General features: G+C 44.3%; 1 protein-coding gene across 1 annotated transcript in view; it reads left to right on the forward strand.

Moving 5' to 3' along the window:
- Positions 1-1,391: 1,391 nt before the first annotated feature.
- Positions 1,392-20,036, forward strand: part of Lama3 (laminin subunit alpha 3) — a 129,562-nt gene continuing 110,917 nt past the window's right edge. The window contains 8 exon segments of the mRNA XM_029472159.1: positions 1,392-1,415; positions 3,209-3,308; positions 5,957-6,113; positions 8,991-9,123; positions 11,736-11,878; positions 14,273-14,370; positions 14,816-14,969; positions 17,482-17,642. Coding sequence (XP_029328019.1) covers positions 3,244-3,308; positions 5,957-6,113; positions 8,991-9,123; positions 11,736-11,878; positions 14,273-14,370; positions 14,816-14,969; positions 17,482-17,642 — 911 coding nt within the window. The 5' untranslated portion in view covers positions 1,392-1,415; positions 3,209-3,243.

The raw sequence follows: 20,036 nt of genomic DNA on the forward strand, positions 1-20,036 counted from the left end.
CAACCAGTTCTCCCCCTTCACTCCTTCCAGCTCTCTACCACCTCCACCTCCTCCAGATTTACCCCTCCCCAACACTATGTTTCCTTTTTAGAAAAAAACAGGCCTCCAAGAAAAAACAGCCAAACAGGACAAAAAAAAAAAAAAAAAAAAAAAAAAAAAAAAAAAAAAAAAAAAAAAAAAAAGCTTTCATATCAAGGCTGGATAAGGCAACCCACAGGAGGAAAAGAGTCTCAAGAGTAGGGAAAGAGTCAGAGACATACCTGCTCCTGTTATTAGGAGTCCCACAAAACCACCAAGCTAATCTCAATAACAAATACACAGAGGACCTGGTGCAGACCCATGCAGGCCCTGTGCTTGCTGCTTCAGTCTCTGTGAGCCCATGTGAGCCCTGCTTAGTTGATTCGGTAGGATATGTTAAGAGAGCTTTGTGTCAGACCAATTTGATTTGTTTAACATGCTGTATGATGCTTTGCTGTCCCCCACCTCCATTCAGGGCAGAACTACCATTTTCAGGCAAAGATTTATCTATACTGTTTCCATTTGAATTTTGTTATTTGAGAAGGCCTTTGAATTCTTTGCTTTTATAAACCACTTTTTCTGGCTAAATTCTCATTGTAATGCACATAATATAACAATTACATGTACCTACATCTTCATTTTATACAATTATTAAAGCCAGGATACCAAGTCAAAACATAACAAAAGTTCTAAGGAAAATGACCACCTTTAGGGCAAGAGTATATTTTCATTCAGGCACACCAATTATGACCTTGACATTGGAAACATTTATAAACTCTGTGCTGGAGTAGCCATAAACTAGCCATTATTCTAGACGGATTGTATTGATTGATCTGTCTACTAATCTCAGAAAGCAATCCTGATTTAGGCCCCAGCAGTGCAGGGTGAATGTTGCTTAAGTCCACAGGAAAGTCCTGTGAGCTTTGTTGTAAACATGTAATGTCCCTAGAGCCAGGGAACTACTGTTCTTGTACAGCCCCTGGATCATGGATACCCTCTTTTATCTTCACAGAGTGCCAGTGCCATGAAGCAGGGACACTGAGTGGAATTGGAGAGTGTGGGCAGGTAAAATGGGGCATCTTTCCATGTGATGACTGTGGGATGCTGCAGTGGTTGATTGTGGGATTTCTGGAGCAGGGTACCAGTCCCTCGCTAGCTGTCCTGACCATGGGCATACTTTCCCAGTCCTGGCTACCCCCTTGCTTCCTGTTGTATGATGAACCCACTTCCAATCCTGAAGATTAGTGAATCCTGTGTATCAAATGCTGCTGTTTGGCTCCTTGTTCTATAGGAGGACGGTGACTGTAGCTGCAAAGCCCATGTAACTGGTGATGCCTGTGACACCTGTGAAGATGGGTTTTTCTCTTTGGAGAAGAGCAATTACTTTGGCTGTCAAGGTAAATACATTTGGCAGGGCTTGCCCAAGTTCTAAAGGACAGAGGCTGCCAGAATTCCTGCCTTGACTGTCTGTGGCTGACTTTCAAGGATGGAGGACTCTCAAGACAGAATGTCTTGAGAACTTGGCCAGATTTTGTGTTGACACTTGCAGTGAACCTCAGGTGGTGCTGTTTCTACTTCTTTTCTACAAGGTTGGTTCATTTCCAAACTGCATATGTGGGATGGAGGCTGTGTGCTAATATTGACTAACACTGAGGCTTAGCCATCTTGAAGTATATATATAATATAATATATAAGTATATAATATAATATATAATATAATATAAATAATATAGATTTCATATTAACTAAAAAGCCAGATACTTAGATATAGGCTTGTATTAAATAATGAAATTCCAGAAGTGGGTGGTCTACAAAGCTACTCTTGACTTCCACATGGGCTGCCTCATGAAAGTTACTTACAGCAATGCTGTTCTCCCTCTCCCTCTCCCCCTCCCACTCCCTCTCCATCTCCCCCTCCCACTCTCTCTCCCTCTCCCCCTTTCCCTCTCCCCCTTCTCCCCCCTCTCCCCCCTTTCCCTCTCCGTTTCCCCCCCTCTGTGTTTGTATGTATTCATGTTCATGTCTATGTGTGCCTCTGTGTATGGTACCCCCTTCAGTTGGTTTCCACTTTGTTTTTTGAGACAGGGTCTTTTCTAAACCTGGGGCTTGCTAATTTGGCTATCCCCAATCAGTAGACCCCAGGGATCCTCCTACCTCTGCACTGTCAGCACTGAAGTTACAGGCATCTGCTGCTACTCTTGACACATCTGCGTGGTGTGACAGGATTTTCCCTGTCCAACCACACTAAAATACTAGGGCAGCAGGAGGCCTGTGATTGGACAGGGAAAAGGGAGGCAGCGCTAAGAGTTGCAAAGCAGAGCGTCTGGGGGAGAAGGGAGAAAGCCAAGATGGAGGAGGATGGACAGGAGGAAGAACTCGACCCAGTGTGGCCTTAGATAGCCACAGGTAGTTATGATATCATAAGGCTAGAATAATTGGGATAATTTGTCCAATCTAGGTGGGCAGCTTTTATCATTATCAGTTGGCTCTGAAATTATTGTATTGGCATCTTGTAAATTGAGAATGTATTGATACATAAATCTGATTGGTTAATTATAAGGTTCAAGAGTTTTGATTTACTTGGTTACTGGAATGTGGTACTGCCGATTACAGGGGTTTATGGCAGAGAAGGAACTAGCTGCTCCAGAGACAAGCAAGCCAGAGCTGGGAACACAGTGATAGGATGCTGAGGGGGCTAGGTGGAGAGAGCTGACAGCAGCAGGAGCATGGGAAGCCGGCCGGTCTAGCCCTGCCGGGGAGTTGGCAGGCTGAGGAGCAGGAGCCTGGAGAGTTGTCACTTTCATCTTACTATCTCCTGCAACAGGGGGCACCCAACTAAGAGTTTTGTGTGATTGGACAGGGAAAGTCCTGCCACAGTGTGGAAAGCACTTGGCTGATAGATTCTCTTCTCAGGCTACTTAACCATGTCTAGCTCCGGGGCTACTGGCACCTTTGACTGGAGAACAGTGTACCCACCTGCTGGCCTGTAGTCACACATCTTGAAATTAGAGGTGGAACTTTGAGGAGACAGGCCGTTTTTGTTTGGGCCATCCCTGCCTGATACAGGGTCTGGGAGAGGAAAGAAGCAGCCCACACAGTGCTGAGAATGCAGAGTTGTCTTCTCTCGTAGAGGGAAACATCTGTCAGCGAGACAGTTTGGTAGTAACCCCAACTGTTTCTTGACTTTCAGGGTGTCAGTGTGACATTGGTGGAGCACTCACCACCATGTGTAGTGGGCCCTCGGGAGTATGCCAGTGCAGAGAGCACGTGGAGGGGAAACAGTGCCAGAGGTGAGTCTTCGAGAAGTGTCTTTACACACTCATGCTACCAAGGCCATCTCCCACTTTCCCATCTGTAGCAATCCTAAGGAGGCAGATGAAGCAGTCAGTATAATTGGAACCTGAACATGTGACCACAAGCTAATTAGAATAGGTCATTACAATGTCCATAAAGACCAATTCTGTGGCATAAGCTACAAAGACCCTGTATCCCAAAGTCCACAGCCTAAAGTGGACAGTTGGAAGAAACCAAACCAATAACTCATTATAAAAATAAAGTGCAGCCGGGCAGTGGTGGCACATGCCTTTAATCCCAGCACTCGGGAGGCAGAGGCAGGTGGGTTTCTGAGATCGAGGCCAGCCTGGTCTACAGAGTGAGTTCCAGGACAGCCAGGGATACACAGAGAAACCTTGTCTTGAAAAACCAAAATAAATAAATAAATAAATAAATAATAAAATTAAAAATAAAGTGCAAACAGTTTGCAGCATACTCACTGGAGGATGAAGCCTCTCTACAAGGAGGGGCCAAACACAGGGGCCAGCTCCATTCTCCAGGGTGTTCCACAGGGGCCAGCTCCATTCTCCAGGGTGTCCCACAGGGGCCAGCTCCATTCTCCAGGGTGTTCCACATTGCCCAGGCTTCAGGAGCAGTGACATTCAGTTCTTGCTGTGTCCTCGGTGAGGGAGTAGAGATGTCAGGTGAGTTAAAATAAGGTGGGTAGGCAAAGTCTTGAAACAGAGGCAACTGGGAAGGAAGCTAAGAGCGAAAGCAGGAAGGGCCGAGGCTGGGGCAGGCAGGGATATAGGATGTGTGGCTCTGGGTTTGATGACCTTACTGTAAGTTTTTCCTCCGTGGAAGAGGAAGAAATTGAAATCTAAACTCATTGATTTTTAGTCAAATGCCAAAAACTCCAAGGAATGTAAAGTTCTCAAAATCTCGAGCACCTTCTGCTCCTGCTTCATCAGCAGATTAATTAAGGCATCCTCTGATGTAGTTCTGAGTGTTGCTGGCTGGGACTGTCCCTTGGTCTCTCTACTGGCCCTTGTGGCTGGGCATTCCAGTCGAAGCTACATGGAGAAGCACAGGAGAAAATAATACAACTCAACAGGACTGAGTTACCCACCAACAGATAGAAACAGTGACGTTTCACATTTTAGTACACAGGAAATACTGTGAAATACCGAGAATACGGCCTGTGGTGTGATAGTGCGTGAAAACCACACTACAGTGTGATAAACCATCAATGTGGGACTCAGCCTCTCTTTCCAGATGGGCAGACCTGCATCGTTAGGACCAAGTCTTCCCAAACATTAGCTCAGTCATGCATCTGAGCTTGTTTAGATTTCCTTATAAGTTTCGAAGGCATTCACTGTAGTTCTCTAATTTTTATGATCATAATATTCATCTTAGAAATTTCAATAAACTCATACAAATAAAAAGGCAAAGAAAAATCTGCACTGTTTCTCTCTAAGAAAACCTTGTAAAATATTATTGGTTTGATTTTATTAACAATGAAAACTTAGCCTTTCATGAAAACTTTAAAAACAAATTTATTTAACAATACGTATCATAAGCATTTCTTATATCACTAAAAAGTCCTCAAAATATTAATGCCTACAAAATATTTTAGAATTTGCTTGCTTTATAGATTTGGCTCAGTCATGTTGTTTTCACATTGTCGGTGTTTTAACATGTTTGCAGTAACTCTTTAGAATGGATTCTTGGATGAACACTGAGGCGCTGGAGACAAACGCTCCTGTGGACCTTTGTAAATCTTGTGCTGAAATCCAAGCAGTCTTCATGGTGCTCACAGTGCAGGGGCGTGGCTGNCCNCACTGTGCTCACAGTGCAGGGGTGTGGCTATCCTCACTGTGCTCACAGTGCAGGGGTGTGGCTATCCTCACTGTGCTCACAGTGCAGGGGTGTGGCTATCCTCACTGTGTTCACAGTGCAGGGGTGTGGCTGCCCCCACTGTGCTCACAGTGCAGGGGTGTAGCTTTTATTCCCGCCGACTGACAGATCTTTATGTCTTTAAATCCATTAACCTATAAGAGTCTCAGACAAGCCTGACCAACCAAGGTCAATCCTCAGAACCTACATAGTGAGAGGAGAGAACTAACCCTAGCAAGGTGTCCTCTTACCTCCACAAGTGCTCAACCATGTACATGTGTACACATATGCGTGCACACAAATAAACACATAATATAATAAAAGTTATATATATATATATATATGTATATATATATGTTTACTATATACAGTATTATATCATGATGCTTAGCAACAGTGCCTGTCACATAATTACTGATGTTTACAAAATGTGTGAGTGTGTGGGAAGACTGAGGGAGGGAGCAGCTATTAGATTTTATTAATTGCTGGCAGCCATTAGAACACAGTTGGGGTATGTCGGTGAACTCATGACTTGTGCTAAGTGACTTCCTGAATTTAGTGCTTGGGATGGGTGGGTGTTGGGTGTGCCCTGTGCCAGCATTTCCCAGAATAAAAGCAATCGTATAGAGCAAGAGAGGGGATAACCTTCCTCTGTTCTATTTAATAGGCTTAGTGAGTTGGCCGCGTTCCTTCAGCAGCATCTATTAAAAAGACATTCAGGTTACCCATGAACCTAACTACTCATGTCCCTTTCTTGTGATTGACAAAGGCCTGAAAATAACTACTACTTCCCGGATTTGCACCACATGAAGTATGAGGTCGAAGACGGCACTGGACCTAATGGAAGAGACCTGCGGTTTGGATTTGATCCCCTGGTATTCCCTGAGTTTAGCTGGAGAGGATATGCTCCAATGACCTCGGTACAGGTATATAGTGAGAGGGTCACAGCTCATTGCAGGATATATATACATATACATACATACACAGTCTAAAAGCTACACTGCCCCAGGACCTATTCTAGTGTTCATTTTCTATAGAGTACTGGCCAGGGCTGGCTTGGAAGCTAGGCTTAGGATTTAAGATAGGGCAAGATTTTAATTAATAAATACGTACTTGGATATCATGGTTACTTTAATTTGGCCACTGAATCAGAAAATGAAGGAACTGAAGAAAGATAGTATTTGTCTCTGGAGATTTTTCATAGATAGAAGCAAATTTCTTAAATGATATTAAACTATACTAAAACATAGAGAACCTTTTTTCTTTAATGGCATTTGTGGAAAACAAAAACCAAGTTGACTTGAAGGCTTCTAAAATAGCCAGCATCCTCCTTCTCCCGCAGAGGTCCACAGAGTCTAGTTCAGGCTAGTCTAAGCCCTCAGTCCTGCTGCCTCAGCCTCATAAATACATAACACCCATCCCGTATCACCTTCCCTGCTTGGCATCACTGATTTGGGGAACTGCTTTAAAATCCTGAGTTCCTCTGTGAGTGGAGACTAAAGTAAAGATGCTCTTCGGTATTGTTTGGCTTTTCTATCTCCTTCCCTCCCTTCCTCTTTGTTACAACCATCTATCTTGCCTTCACAATAGAGTAAGAGATGTGTACATTATTCGTCTACCTATAGGACTTATGTAGTATTTATAGCCAAAAGTGTAGTGTCATTAAATAATTTTTATCCTCAGCTCTTCTCTTTGAGGCTGGTCCCGTAAGCTGCCTTGAGGTAGAAGTGAGAGAAGTGAGCTGATGACCGTGGTAGAGACTAATAGAGTCATAGAGGGTCGGGGCCAGTCCAGAGCTCTCTTGGAGCCCCGCATTCACCCTAATAATGGTTTTGCCTGGCCAAATTCTCCCCAATGAAACTGACTTTACCAAACAGGACTGTAAGGCATTTCTCCCTTTCTTCCCACACACACCAATTCAGTTTCTTCCTTTTCTTTCTGGGACAGGGTCATATTATGGAGCCCTGGCTAACCTAGTGCTCACAATGCAGATCAGATCAGATTGATCTTTAATTCATAGAGTTCTGCCCGCCTCTGCTCCTTAAGTCCTTGCATTAAAGGCCTGCACCATTTGTGCATGTGCAGATGTATGACATAGGAGAGTGTAGGTACCTGGAGAGGGGAGTATGAGATCTTCCAGATCTGGAGTTACAGGAGGTTGTGAGCCACAGAACTCACATTCTGAGGCTGAGAACCAAACTCACATTCTCTGCCAGCTTTTCACTGAGTCAGCCCCCAACCCTTTTCTATAGTGGAGATCTTCATTAGTCATAAGATTATGGTGGGGTCCATCAAGTCCTGATAAGTGGCTGACACTGAGCCCAGTGTAGGTATTCTCACAGACATTTGAAGTTTGACAGAATATTTGGTTAACCCAAAGGAACCCAATTTGGATGATGGTCTTTGTGAGGAAGCCTTTGGGTCAGAGGACCTGTGGTCTCCTGTGCTTGGCCACTTCCTTTATTCTTTTAATTCATCCTTGCACATTTATTTCCCAATTGATATTGAAATTGAAAAATGAATTCAATCAAATTCTTAGGACTGGTGGGAATTACTGGACAGACATCACTCACAGCTTCTGCATCAGAGGTAGTGGTCCTCTGGAAGTCAGCCTTGGTTGTCTCTGCGTCTCTTGTAACACATAGCCCTTTCCATTGAAACCAAGATAGCTGGGAGAGGATGGAGTGAACCAAGACAGGAATTCCCACACTGTGAGCCTCCCTTGAACTATAGCTGGGTCTGGACACGTGGCTTGTGGTTCTGAATAAAAATAACTTATCCTCGTGTCTGTGAGATGGCGTGGAGGTTAATAGCTCTTGTTGATCTTGCAGAGGACTTTGGTCTGGTTCCTACCACCCACATGGTGGCTCACAAGAATCCTTAACTCAAGGTCCAATGGATCTCACACCCTCTTTTGACCTTGATGCACATACATACATGCAGGAGAAACTCTTATTAGCATACAATAAATAAATCTGAATAAATGATAATTTACTTGCATTATCAATTCTTACAGAGCATTGTGTGATCCCAGAGCTTAGAGACACACAAGACCTCTCTTCTATTTCAAAAGCTAACATTGTTTTTGGATAAAAGCTTGACATAAAATTTCCTAAGACAAAATAGGCATATTTAGCTGCATCTAGAATGCTTTTGGGGTCCTTAAGCTTTGCTCCTCCATGTGATGCCGTGCCTGTGAAGTGGGGCTCAGTGGCCTCTTTGTTGAGTGGTGATCTGAGACAACATGCTTGCCTTTCCTTGTCTATCTTCTGCTTTTGGCTTTCCCCGTCAGTCATGGTTGTCCCTGTTGCTGTGACCCTCTGAAACTAGTCCGTCTAATATTCCAATCTGTCTTCCTGGTTACAAAAAATGCTGGAAGAGAACCCCAGCTGCTGAGGGGTGCATTCCCTTAGCACTAGAATTGTAAGTGGCTTTGCTTTCTTTTTTCAATTTTTTTTAAAGATTTATTTACTTATTTATTTAATATAAGTGAGTACACCATTGCTCTCTTCAGACACACCAGAAGAGGGCATCAGATCCCATTACAGTTTTGTGAGCCACCATGTGGTTGTTGAGAATGGAATGCAGGACCTCTAGAAGAGCAGTCAGTGCTCTTAACCGCTGAGCCATCTCTCCAGCCCCAGTGGCTTTGCTTTCTTTTTAGCCCTGTTTATTTCCACCTAACTGGGGACTTATTGAGCATGTATGCATGTGAGTGAGTGTGTGTGTATGTGTGTGTAGCCATGCATTCATGTGAGTGTGTGTGTCCTCTACACTGCATGTTATTTTGGGGTACTTTTCAGAATGAAGTAAGGGTGAGATTGTCTGTGAGGCAGTCCAGCCTCTCCTTGTTCCGCATCGTTCTGAGATACATCAGTCCTGGAATGGAAGCCATATCCGGCCGAATCACTCTTTACTCATCGCGGGGAGAGTCCGGTAGGTACATCTCAAGCCTCTTTTCTTACCGTTGCTGTGGTTTTGCTCTCTAGAGTCTCCAGACATCACCCAGAGTAGCTCCTCCTCCCATGCTGGATGGGTGGGGCATGGACCTCTAAACCTGGCTTTGCCTCCTTGCAGTTGAGAAAGGATGAATGGAACATTACTTTGGTTTTTACCAAGTCTGTCATCCACATGAAGCCCACAAGAAGATCTGATTGGACAGCTCCCTTGCGGGCTTTCCTACCATTGCTTTCTCCATACTTTGTGCTTCTTTAATTTTTGCTGTTAAGTTACCATCAGCATAACAATGCTCAGATGTTGGCTATCCCGAAACCCTTAGGGTCCTTGAGTGATTAAAAACAGATCTATATAGCTCACACGTGGGGAAGCGGGCACCACCTTTTGGTGTTATTTGGGAGTTGTTGGCATATTGCCCTTAATTCTCGAATGGTTTCAAGAAAGAAAAATTTTTGAAGAGAATTTTACAATGCAGGTCAGAGAATAGGAAGTCTAGGAGCATCCCAGGGAGCCAGGCCATGCCTGCTTGTGCACTGCCTTGCTGCAAATAGTCCTGCGCCTGGCACTCAGCGGGCCTTTGTAAATGTCTATAGAATGAGAGAGATTCAAAGATTTGTTGCAAACATCTCCTCTTAAGAAGACTCCTGGGACCCAGGCACCAGATGTTCGTTTGTTGGTGGAAGGAAAGGCAGTACCTCTTGGAAACAAACAGAAATCTGGGGTCTTTTCTAATTGCAAAGTGAATGCACACTCACAAGTAAAAATAAAAAATGACAATCTCCTACAGACAAAAATAAAGGAGGTTAATAAGCCATATGATATACTGAATACATACATCTGGAAGGTCCATTCCTTAAGATTACAGTATTGGCCATGTGTGGCAGCATCCCAGCACTGAAGGAAAAGGCAAGGGATAACTGGTTGGAGACCACATGGTTTATAGTGAATTCCAGGCCAACTAGTACTACATGGTTGACTCTGTCTCAACATATACAATATAGATATTACTATACCTAAATATTTAATAAACCTGAAAACTGAAATCCCATTATATAGCTACTGCTAACAACTTATCAATGTCTATTTTTAAATAATTTCCCGGTGGTTTTATTTTTTATTAATATGTGTGTGTGTCATATATAGACACCAGTGTGTGGGTATCTATGGATCAGATCCCCTGGAGCTGGGGTTATAGGCGGTTGTGGACAGTCGTATGTGGGTGCTGGGAACTGAACTTCTGTCCTCTAGAGCAGCGATAACTTGCAACCCATGACCCATCTCACCAGCTCTTCTAATGAGTTTTGGTTTTGTTGTTTATTTTTGATTGATTCTTTGTGAATTCCTCATCATGCATCCCAATCCCTCTCACCTCCCCCCATATTCATCCTCCACCTTGCAAATGCCCCCCACCTCTCACCTCCCTCCATATTCATCCTCCACCCTTGCAAATGCCCCCCACCTCTCACCTCCCTCCATATTCATCCTCCACCCTTGCAAATCTTTCTGAGTAAGCTGTGGGGTGTCACAGTATGTCACACAGTACACCCTTTTGCACAGACATCCTTCCTTGCAAATGTTCATTGCAGTGAGCCATTGGTCTGGTTCAAGGCCTCTGGCTTCTGCTACACTATCAGTACTGGATCCTCACCAGAACTGCTCTAGGATATCTTGTTGTTGGCGTGTGTCATGGAGATCCTGCAGCTTTGATCTGCAGGATCAACCCTTTGTGTGTTCTAGCAGTTCATAGATGAGGTAGATGTTGGGATGGGCCAACTCAAAGCCCTGGATCTGGGCCTGGGTGGTGGCTGAGATGCTCAGTCTACTGGCTCTCCTGCATCTATTCCTTATATCACTAGCTCTCTAGCACTGCCCTGGCTAGGGCCTGGGCCAGCTCTCCCTCACCCATTCTACCAGGGCAAGCTCCACTGCACTTCCTAGGTGAGGCCCACTCTCCAAGTGCTACAGCTGATGAGAGGCAGGGCCGGCTTTCCCACTCCTATGCCCTTGGGGCCAGTTCTCCCATGCTGCTAGGGTGAGGGTCTGGGCCAGCTCTTCATAGCCATTGGATGTTAACATGATCCCAGGTGGCAGCCTAGATCAGGGACATCTGCATGGTCTTTGGTGGGCCACAGACATCAATAAAGATGCCTGCTCTTCCAGGACCACTGACCCAGACATGGCCTCAGGTGGCAGCACAGGCTACTCACAGCAGGCTGTTCTCAACAGCCTCATGTTTCCAGTTCCTCCTCTCTTCGCAGTGCGCAAACCATTCTGCATCCTCTCACATCTCCCCATCACACACTTGCTCATCATACTGGCGCACCCACTTATCCACTTGCCTTCTGTGGCCACATGGTGGCGATTGTGCCTCTGGGTGTCTTCCAAGCTTGCATCTCTAATGTCATCTATTTTATGTACATGCATACATATCATTTTAAAAAGTAAGATGAATAAATACAACCAGAGCCCATGCTTAGTAAGCTACCTTAAGCTTTTCCATCTGTAAACTGAATATTGAAAGCTAATTTGGGTAAAGTGTTAGTACTGGCTTCTGGAAAGATGTCTTAACGTGTTACTTGTATTTCTGATAGATGCTTTGCAAAGCAGAAAAATCACCTTTCCCCCGAGTAAAGAGCCAGCCTTTGTCACAGTCCCTGGGAATGGCTTTGCAGACCCATTCTCCATCACACCTGGGACATGGATTGCTTGCATCCAGGTGGAAGGAGTCCTTCTGGTAAGACAGGGTTCTAAGCACTGAGGTTTTCAAACTGTCCTGTTCTTGTGATAGACTTTTGCAGTGCAGGGCTCACAGGAAGATCTTGCAGTGCAGGGCCCACAGGAAGATCTTGCAGTGCAGCGCCCACAGGAAGATCTTGTAGTGCAGGGGCCCACATCAAAATCACATGTGTTTCCCTTTTAGTGCAAAGGAAATGATAGTGACTTTGGTTCTCAGAGGACATGATGATGACACAGAAACTTACTGAAAATTAAAATTCATATCCTTTCAGTCAACCACTCTTGGGCAAAAATAATCTTTATATCTATCTAAATGTAAACAAACTATAATTCAAGATCATTAGAAAAAGATGAAAAGTTCTTATAAGCACATGGCCTTCCCTGCCTTTCAAATTGTGTTTAATATTTCTGTTATGAAACTGAAAGTCACCTAGATGCCCCTCTTCCCCAAGTGATGCAGAGTAGCATCAGCAGACCCTAGATATTGAGAAGAATTAATAATGAGTTTTGGGGATGTCTGAAGGGAAGGAACAGGCTCCAGGAGCCAGGGCTGACCCAGCACCTCCTATGCTCTTACCTCTCACTGAGTCAGGAGTCTTATATCTGACCGGCAAAGGATTCCTCGTTCAAGGAAAGCCGGAGGAGCCGTGAAGAGTTTCTCCGAGGAACCCCTCTTTGTCCACACACACCTCTAGCTTGTTATAGCTTTGATGACATCTTTGACACCAATTTGAAGCCATGTGCTGCTCTAGGAGGAAACACAGAGCTGGTCCTTCTTAGGTCAGTCACTTTCCTCCATCGCTGCCTCCATCGCTTTCCCCGAGTAGCAGGAATAGAACTTATCCTTATGTGTCTTTCCCAAGCATCAAAAAATAACGTGAAGTTGAGTGCCATCCTTTTGCCCTTGCACCTTCTTGGCAAAAAAACTTCATATCTGAAGAAACAAGGCAAAGCATGCTTTGCTGATGTTACAACTGGGGAAGAGGGAAATGGCATCAATGCCAATCATGGTATAAAGCAAGACAGATGGAAAGAGGGGAGATGCTATGCTGGCTAGTCTTATGTCAACTTGACACACAAGCTAGTTATCTAACAGGAGGGAACCTTAACTGAGAAAGTGCCTCTGTAAGATTAGCTGGCTGTAAGGGATTTTCTTAATTAGTTATTAATGGGGCTGGGCCAAGTCCATCATGGATGGTGCTACCCCTAGGCTTGTGGACCTGAGTTCTATAAGAAAGCAGACTGAGCTAGCCTGAGGAAGCAAGCAGTAAACATTACTCCTCCATGACTTTTGCATCAGATCCCTCCTCCAGGTTCCTGCCTTGTTTGAGATTCTGTCCTGACTTCCTTTGGTGATGAACAGCAATGTGGAAGTGTAAACTGAAAAACCCTTTCCTTCCCAACTTGCTTTTTGGTCATGGCGTTTTATTGAATGAGCAGAAACCCTGACTGAGACAGATGTGTAATGACACATAGCTGATGTCCCCATTCTGATTCGCTTTTCACTGAGCACATGCTGTCTATCCTTCTTTACTGGTCTTTGGGACCACAGAGTAATGAGTAAGTATGGGTTGAGCTCAGGGAAATGGCTTCTAGAACAATTCAAACCCATCCAGCTAGGAAGGCCATTGAGTCCCCTAAGTCACAATCTCCTTCCCCCACCCCCACCCCCCTCCCCTCCCCGCTAAACATTTCTTCCTGAGGAGAAAATGCCTCAGGGGCCACATGAGTTCGCCACCAGAGGCAAGCATTTAGCCTCCTTCCTTGTGCATGCATGTGGTGGATCACAGATCCTGAGGTCACTGAGCTATCTGTGTCTGAGATCCTGGAACTCTGCTCTTTTCTGAATGCTTGGCTGCATTTACTGCAGGCCTCATTGGCATGTTTGGTGGAACATGGCCATTCCTTCATTTGCTAGGAAGGGCATCAGGGCCATTCCAGTCTGAGCCACCAACATCACAAAACCTCACTTTCCCCATCATGCACCATGAGTAGGGTTGGAGCCGAAGCCACACTGTAGTCAGTCGCTGATGCTCTGTAGTGACAAAGGCAGCATCATAATGATTTGGTTCATTGCCTTTGGTCACCTGGGGGAAGGATTATTAAATGGCCCAGAAGAGATAGTAACATTTTCTGTAGATCTGAAGATCACAAATATATACTCTGAGGCACCGATCTCTTTGCGTGTGTGTGTGTGTGTAAGACCTGGCGGGGAGGTACATTGTGGGTTCTGGTGTGCTAGGGTAATGAACAAAAAAAGTTGATCTGAAGTTCAAGTTCACCAGGGACTTCCCTGGGGCATTATTTACTTCTCAAACACATTTGGTCATTGTATTACCAAGGTAGGCCTGGTAGAAGGTGACTAACACTCCCTGTGGTCTCCATTTGCTAGGACTACCTGGTGCTGCTTCCCAGGGACTACTATGAAGCATTCACCCTGCAAGTGCCGGTCACAGAGCCATGTGCCCACACAGGATCTCCCCAGGACAAGTTAGTATGGGGAGGAGGGTGCAGCCTCAATGCCATCAGACACCTCTGAAGGAGCCTTGAGTATGAAGGCTCAGATGGTGGGCCTTACAGTCCCAGCAGTTACAGGAAAGCCCACTGATAGGTTCGTTGTGATTTGTTTGTTCTGAGCCTTATTTGAGTAAGAATCCCCAAGCACACTGCATGCCACTCTGTGCACGTGGGGATGCTGCCACATACCCCAAAGTCATCTCGAAGCCATGCATCTGATGAGGGAAGAGCTTAAAATAGAATGCATGTTCTCAGACCTTTGTTTCTTCCCTTTGTGGTGTGGGGAACTCACTGCTCGATGTCTGTGATGTTTCCTAAGACTTTGTTGAAAGGACGCCCAGTGACTGGGATCGCTGAGTCCTTGTAGCGAGCTATATCATGCTCATGTGATAACAACTGTCTTTTGTTGTCCTTGAAGCTGTTTGCTTTACCAGCATTTACCACTGACTGCCTTCTCCTGTACCCTGGCTTGTGAGGCCAGACACTTCCTGCTGGATGGAGAGCTGAGACCCTTGGCAATGAGGCAGCCCACACCCACACACCCAGCCATGGTGGACCTCAGCGGGAGAGAGGTGGGACAGCCTTTTACTTCCCGTTAAAACTGATGCTGCCTCTCCATTTGTGTCTTCTGAATGCTTAGCAAAGGTTGCTTCTCAAATCCTGGAGAGCCAGAAGTATTTCTCAGGGGTAGTTATCGACAGGTGCTAACTTCTCTGATTGATCTGACCTGGGGCTGAGTTACCCTCCACACTGAGCTGTGGTGAGGTTTTCTTTGAGTACCTTTAGATGTAGCAACAACCACAGGACATCACAGGTCGGTTTAGTTTACCTGACTCCCAGCAAATTCTTTCTTTAAAGATGGACAAGACTCAGTCTTACAGGTCTTCAGTAGCTCTGTTGGTTGCCTTATAAGGACACAGCAGTTCCTCCCTGACAAACCCTGTGGGCTAAGCACTTTGCAGCAGCTGAATCTGTGGAGCTTGGAACCTGGAACTGCTCCAACCCAAGGCATCTGCCTCACGGCTTGGAGGACATGTTGGTACATGCTGGGACGTTGTATCTCCTCCTGGAGTTCTCTGAGCCACATCAGCAAATCTAAGAGTATATTGGTAACACACTGTGTACTTTATCAACAATGAGAACACACATCATAGCACCCCAGAATGAAGACACTGAATGGTAGCCCCCACCCGTTTCCACTCTTTACTTTCATTAATATTATCTATTTTGATCTTTTGAAGAAAATATTTCTTTGGGGGGTAAAGTTTGTGAAGTTTAAATATCTATGGCTCAAATTCTTCTGAAATCTTTAGATATATATGTTGCCGTAAAACTCTCCAACCTAGTTATGCCCCAGCAATGAAAACACAATACAGTTAATATGATTACATGCTGTGCACCTAGATTGGGCAGATCTACCACTACTCTACTGTCTTCCACATCTATGAGACCCCTTAGAACTTGAGCTTTCTCCAAGCCATGTGCTTATGCTCAGCTTTTCTTCTTCCTCTTCCTCCTCTGCATCCTCTCCCTCTTCCATTTTCTCCTTCTTCTCTCTCCCCATCTTCCTCTCCACCTTCTCTTTGATCTGCCCAATCATCAGCTCTCCTTTATTTTACATATTAAGGTGGGAAGCAGGTTTACAGGAAATCACCTGAGTGCTGACTCATTCCTTATTCATAGCCACTCATAGGAGAATGGAATTAATATCAAATATAATTAGCCCCAGGGCTATCCACAACATATACAACACATTTTATAACATTTTAAAGGTAACAGCTAAAGATACTAAGATTACTTCTTTGGTAGACTTTTCATTTCATTTTATTTTGTTAGATTTTTGATTGTACCAAATAAAACAATATAAGTAAACACAATTAAATATAATGAAAAACTGCATATTCTTCTCTCTACTTCATCCTAAAATTAACTTTACCACATTCCTTTCTGTCCATACTGCATGTGCACACACACACATACACACATGTGTAAGTGTATACTTACATGTACATAGATGTAACATGTGAGAAAGAACATATACCTATGTGTTGTTTATGTGTTGTTATTTATAAGACAACAGGGAAGTCCAAATGAGGTGAACCAGCCCCTGAGAAACATATAAGCTTATGTTCATTAAACTTAAGTATAATTTATCTCTCAGATGTACCTCAGGGCCTCAACACTCACACATGTTCAGGGAACAACTCAGATCATAGATTATTTTTGTCACTGCGAAAAGACTTGCTGCACATCCATTTAACCCTCATAACTGTTGAAAGGAAAACTGATCAGGACACAGCTACGAGGACACACAGCTACGAGGACACACAGCTACACAGATATGAGGACACACAGCTAATGTCAGGACACACAGATACGAGGACACACAGCTAATGTCAGCTTGAGTTGAGACCATAGCTCCTGCCTAATGATTGACAAAAGCTCAAGTCCCACTTCCCCAGAAAGGACCTGAGAACGAACATGTCCAGCTCTGTGCACCCTAGGATCTCTGTCGTTACAGCCTAAAGTACCCCTGACTTCTGATTCATAATAATTCTTAAAAATCAAAGGGGGAAGCACGTATATCACCAATAGAAAAGGGCTTGAAAGTCTAAAAGGGACAGAAGGGAGTGTGTGCTGTTTTTATGTGATTGTATTTGGATAGCTTGCCATTTCTCTCCTGAAGTAACAGGTAAGAAGCCCCCAGGCAGGTTCCACTCCCTTGCTCTCTGTTGTGCTCCCTTTTTGCTTCAAGTTTGGGAATTTTTGTTACCTTAATCGAGCAGTGGAAGGATCCCTGCGTGGAGCTGAAGACCTCAGACATAGCACTGGGAGACTTAGAAAATAAAAATGCAAAACACCCTCTGATGTTCCAGACAAATGGTCATGCAACATTTCTATGGACTTGGGATTTTAACAGGGCATCTATTTTTTCCTTTGCATTCTCTCAAGAGGACCATGTTTTACTCTGCAGACATGTGACAGTATTCCAGGTGTCACCTCTATTTTTACCATTGTCTCTGTACACATGTCCAGTGCATTGTGTGTCTGGATGACTACCTGTCTACTTGTCCTCTCTGGCAGGTAGAACTGCAGCTACGTCTGCGGGTCCCACAGGTTGGCCACTATGTGGTCATGCTGGAGTATGCCACGGAGGTGGACCAGCTTTTTGTGGTGGACATGAACCTGAAGAGCTCAGGGTCTGCCTTGGCAGGCCAGGTGAACATATACAGCTGCAAGTACAGGTAATCGCCCCACAACCCCCAAATTCCTCCACCAGGGAAGTTGGCCTGGGACTTGGGGGATTAGTACACTGGACTTTTGAGGCAGCCTTTGAAAACTAGCAGGCAGCTAGTTGTAGGGTCCAACATTATCCCCAACCTGGTATTGGGAGCCTCTCTGTGGGTGGCAGCATTGTGAAATTATATAACAGGTGCTCCTCTCCAGCACGGTCCCCTTCAGAACCCAATAAATTAGTGGTTGGTGATTGCTGTGTGCAAAAAGCAATAGTGGAAACTTTCAGATTCACCCTAATGAACTTTTTGCCCAAGAGTGCTAATTGCCAAGGGCTTACTGGAAATGATTTTCTTTGCATAATAGTTCAAGAGCATTCTTTAATTAAAGAATCAGCACAAAGGATATTTGTAGAGGAGACTAAATGTAAAATTAATGACACCAGAAGTTGTAGCCCTTGATACAGCAGGTAGAAGAAAGCTACAGTAAACACACCAGTTTCTTAGTCACAGCCTTCAATGTTTTGTTAACCTGGCTTTTATGTTGCTCTGGTCAAACACAAGATAACTTGAAGTAGCTGACCACCTTCCTGGATGTGAAAAATTTTAAAAAGGTGTGCAAAGAGTAGATTTTAGCATTGTAACATGGGCACTGTTGTGAGGCCTGATCAAACGCCTGCTGAATTAGCTGTGCTCCTAACGATCCTAAAAAGCCATCTCTGAGGACTTTGTTACTGGAAGAAAGATCACAAACAATGAGTCATATTTGGATTTGTGTATGGCGTTGAGGATCGAACCCAGTGCCATGCGCATGCTGAGCGAGCACTCTCCCACTAGGCCTGTATCCTCAGCTCTGTATATTAGCATTAAAGGCATACAGTGATCCTAGGGTAGTTTCTCAGAACCTAGTCTATCAGTATCTGAAAATATGGATTTCATATATAGTTGGCATCAGTACCGCTGTAAAGTGTTCTCCCCAATGGGTAGGCCCTGTGTGCTGGAGTCCTGGGTACATTGGCCACAGGCCTTCTTCAACCTCTAACCATCTGAGCTCACCTTCCACTTCAACTTTTAGACTTGCATCTTTCAGCTCACAGTCTTGATTTTCATTTCTCACAATCTAAGAGAAGTTGGCTAGGGGACAGAGGAATTTTCATAGTTATTCTGGTGACTCTAGATGACCTCAGAAAAGCTCCAGGTTGGGAATAGTTTATATTTTGGGAAGATAGGGGCTTGTTATGCAACCCAGTGTGGATTTAAATCCATGATCCTCCTGCTTCAATGCCCAGGCTGCTGGGGTTATAGCCATGCGCCATCCTCCTTGGCATGGCAGAAGGATTAAAAAAAAAAAAAAAAAAAAACAAAGAAAGAAAGGACCCTTATAGGACATCATGCAGATTTTATAATTAGCACTGGGGGAGATTGGGTGATGTTCTAGAGCCTTTAGCACATGACAACAACTAAGCATGTTTAGCAAACCCATCATTAGAATTCTAGGACAGCATCATATTAGACGATTGCCTACTTCATACTAAGCCACTCCCAGGAAGTCCCATTGTATATTTTTACTTGGCCAAGGTCTTTCCTTTTTTTTATGCTTCAGTTGTCACAGGGGTCAAGTGAAAGGGAACTGACTACAGCGTGGGAATCCAAAACACAGGACTTATTCCCTCTAAAGGCCTATGTTAAGCGAAAGGCCTGCTCAGCATTGTGCTGTCTCCTGCTGATGTTTGACCATACCCCTGCATGTCTCACGTGATTTCTAACCACTTTGTTAGAAAGACAACCTCTCAGCAAAATAGTGACATCATTTAGAACACTACTTTTCAGAATAATAATGCAGTGATAGATAAATCAACCCTTTTGCCACAGCGAGGTGATCCTTAATGACTAAACCAATGGCCATCTGCTTCTTCGAAAGAACTTTTGAAAGGATGATGATAAAACTAAACACAAGTGAATCCCAGGGTGGCGCTTCAGTCCGACGGCTTCAGCTGCACTTGCGGGCTGACTGTCAAGTTCCTATATATCTACCCAATCTGTGTTCGAGTCTTTGCATATTTTATTTCCTTTCAGTCAGTACCTAAATCTCCTTGACTAAATGACATCAGGTGTGCATTAGGGATGGCCATGTGGTCTTCATTCACTTCCCATTCCAGTTCATATGTATCCAGAGGAAATGGCATCAGCCTGCTTCCTAAGCTTAAGTGTGCTTTCCCATCAGAGCCAGACTCTGACTTTTTTTTTTAATCATTTGTCAGTTTTATTGTTATTTTTTTTTTAATTTTTAATATTTTTTATTACATATTTTCCTCAATTACATTTCCAATGCTATCCCAAAAGTCCCCCAGAGCGCCCCCCACTTCCCTACCCACCCATTCCCATTCTTTTGGCCCTGGCATTCCC

Source organism: Mus caroli, chromosome 18 (genome assembly GCF_900094665.2).
Source record: "Mus caroli chromosome 18, CAROLI_EIJ_v1.1, whole genome shotgun sequence".
Taxonomy (NCBI): Eukaryota; Metazoa; Chordata; class Mammalia; order Rodentia; family Muridae; genus Mus; species Mus caroli.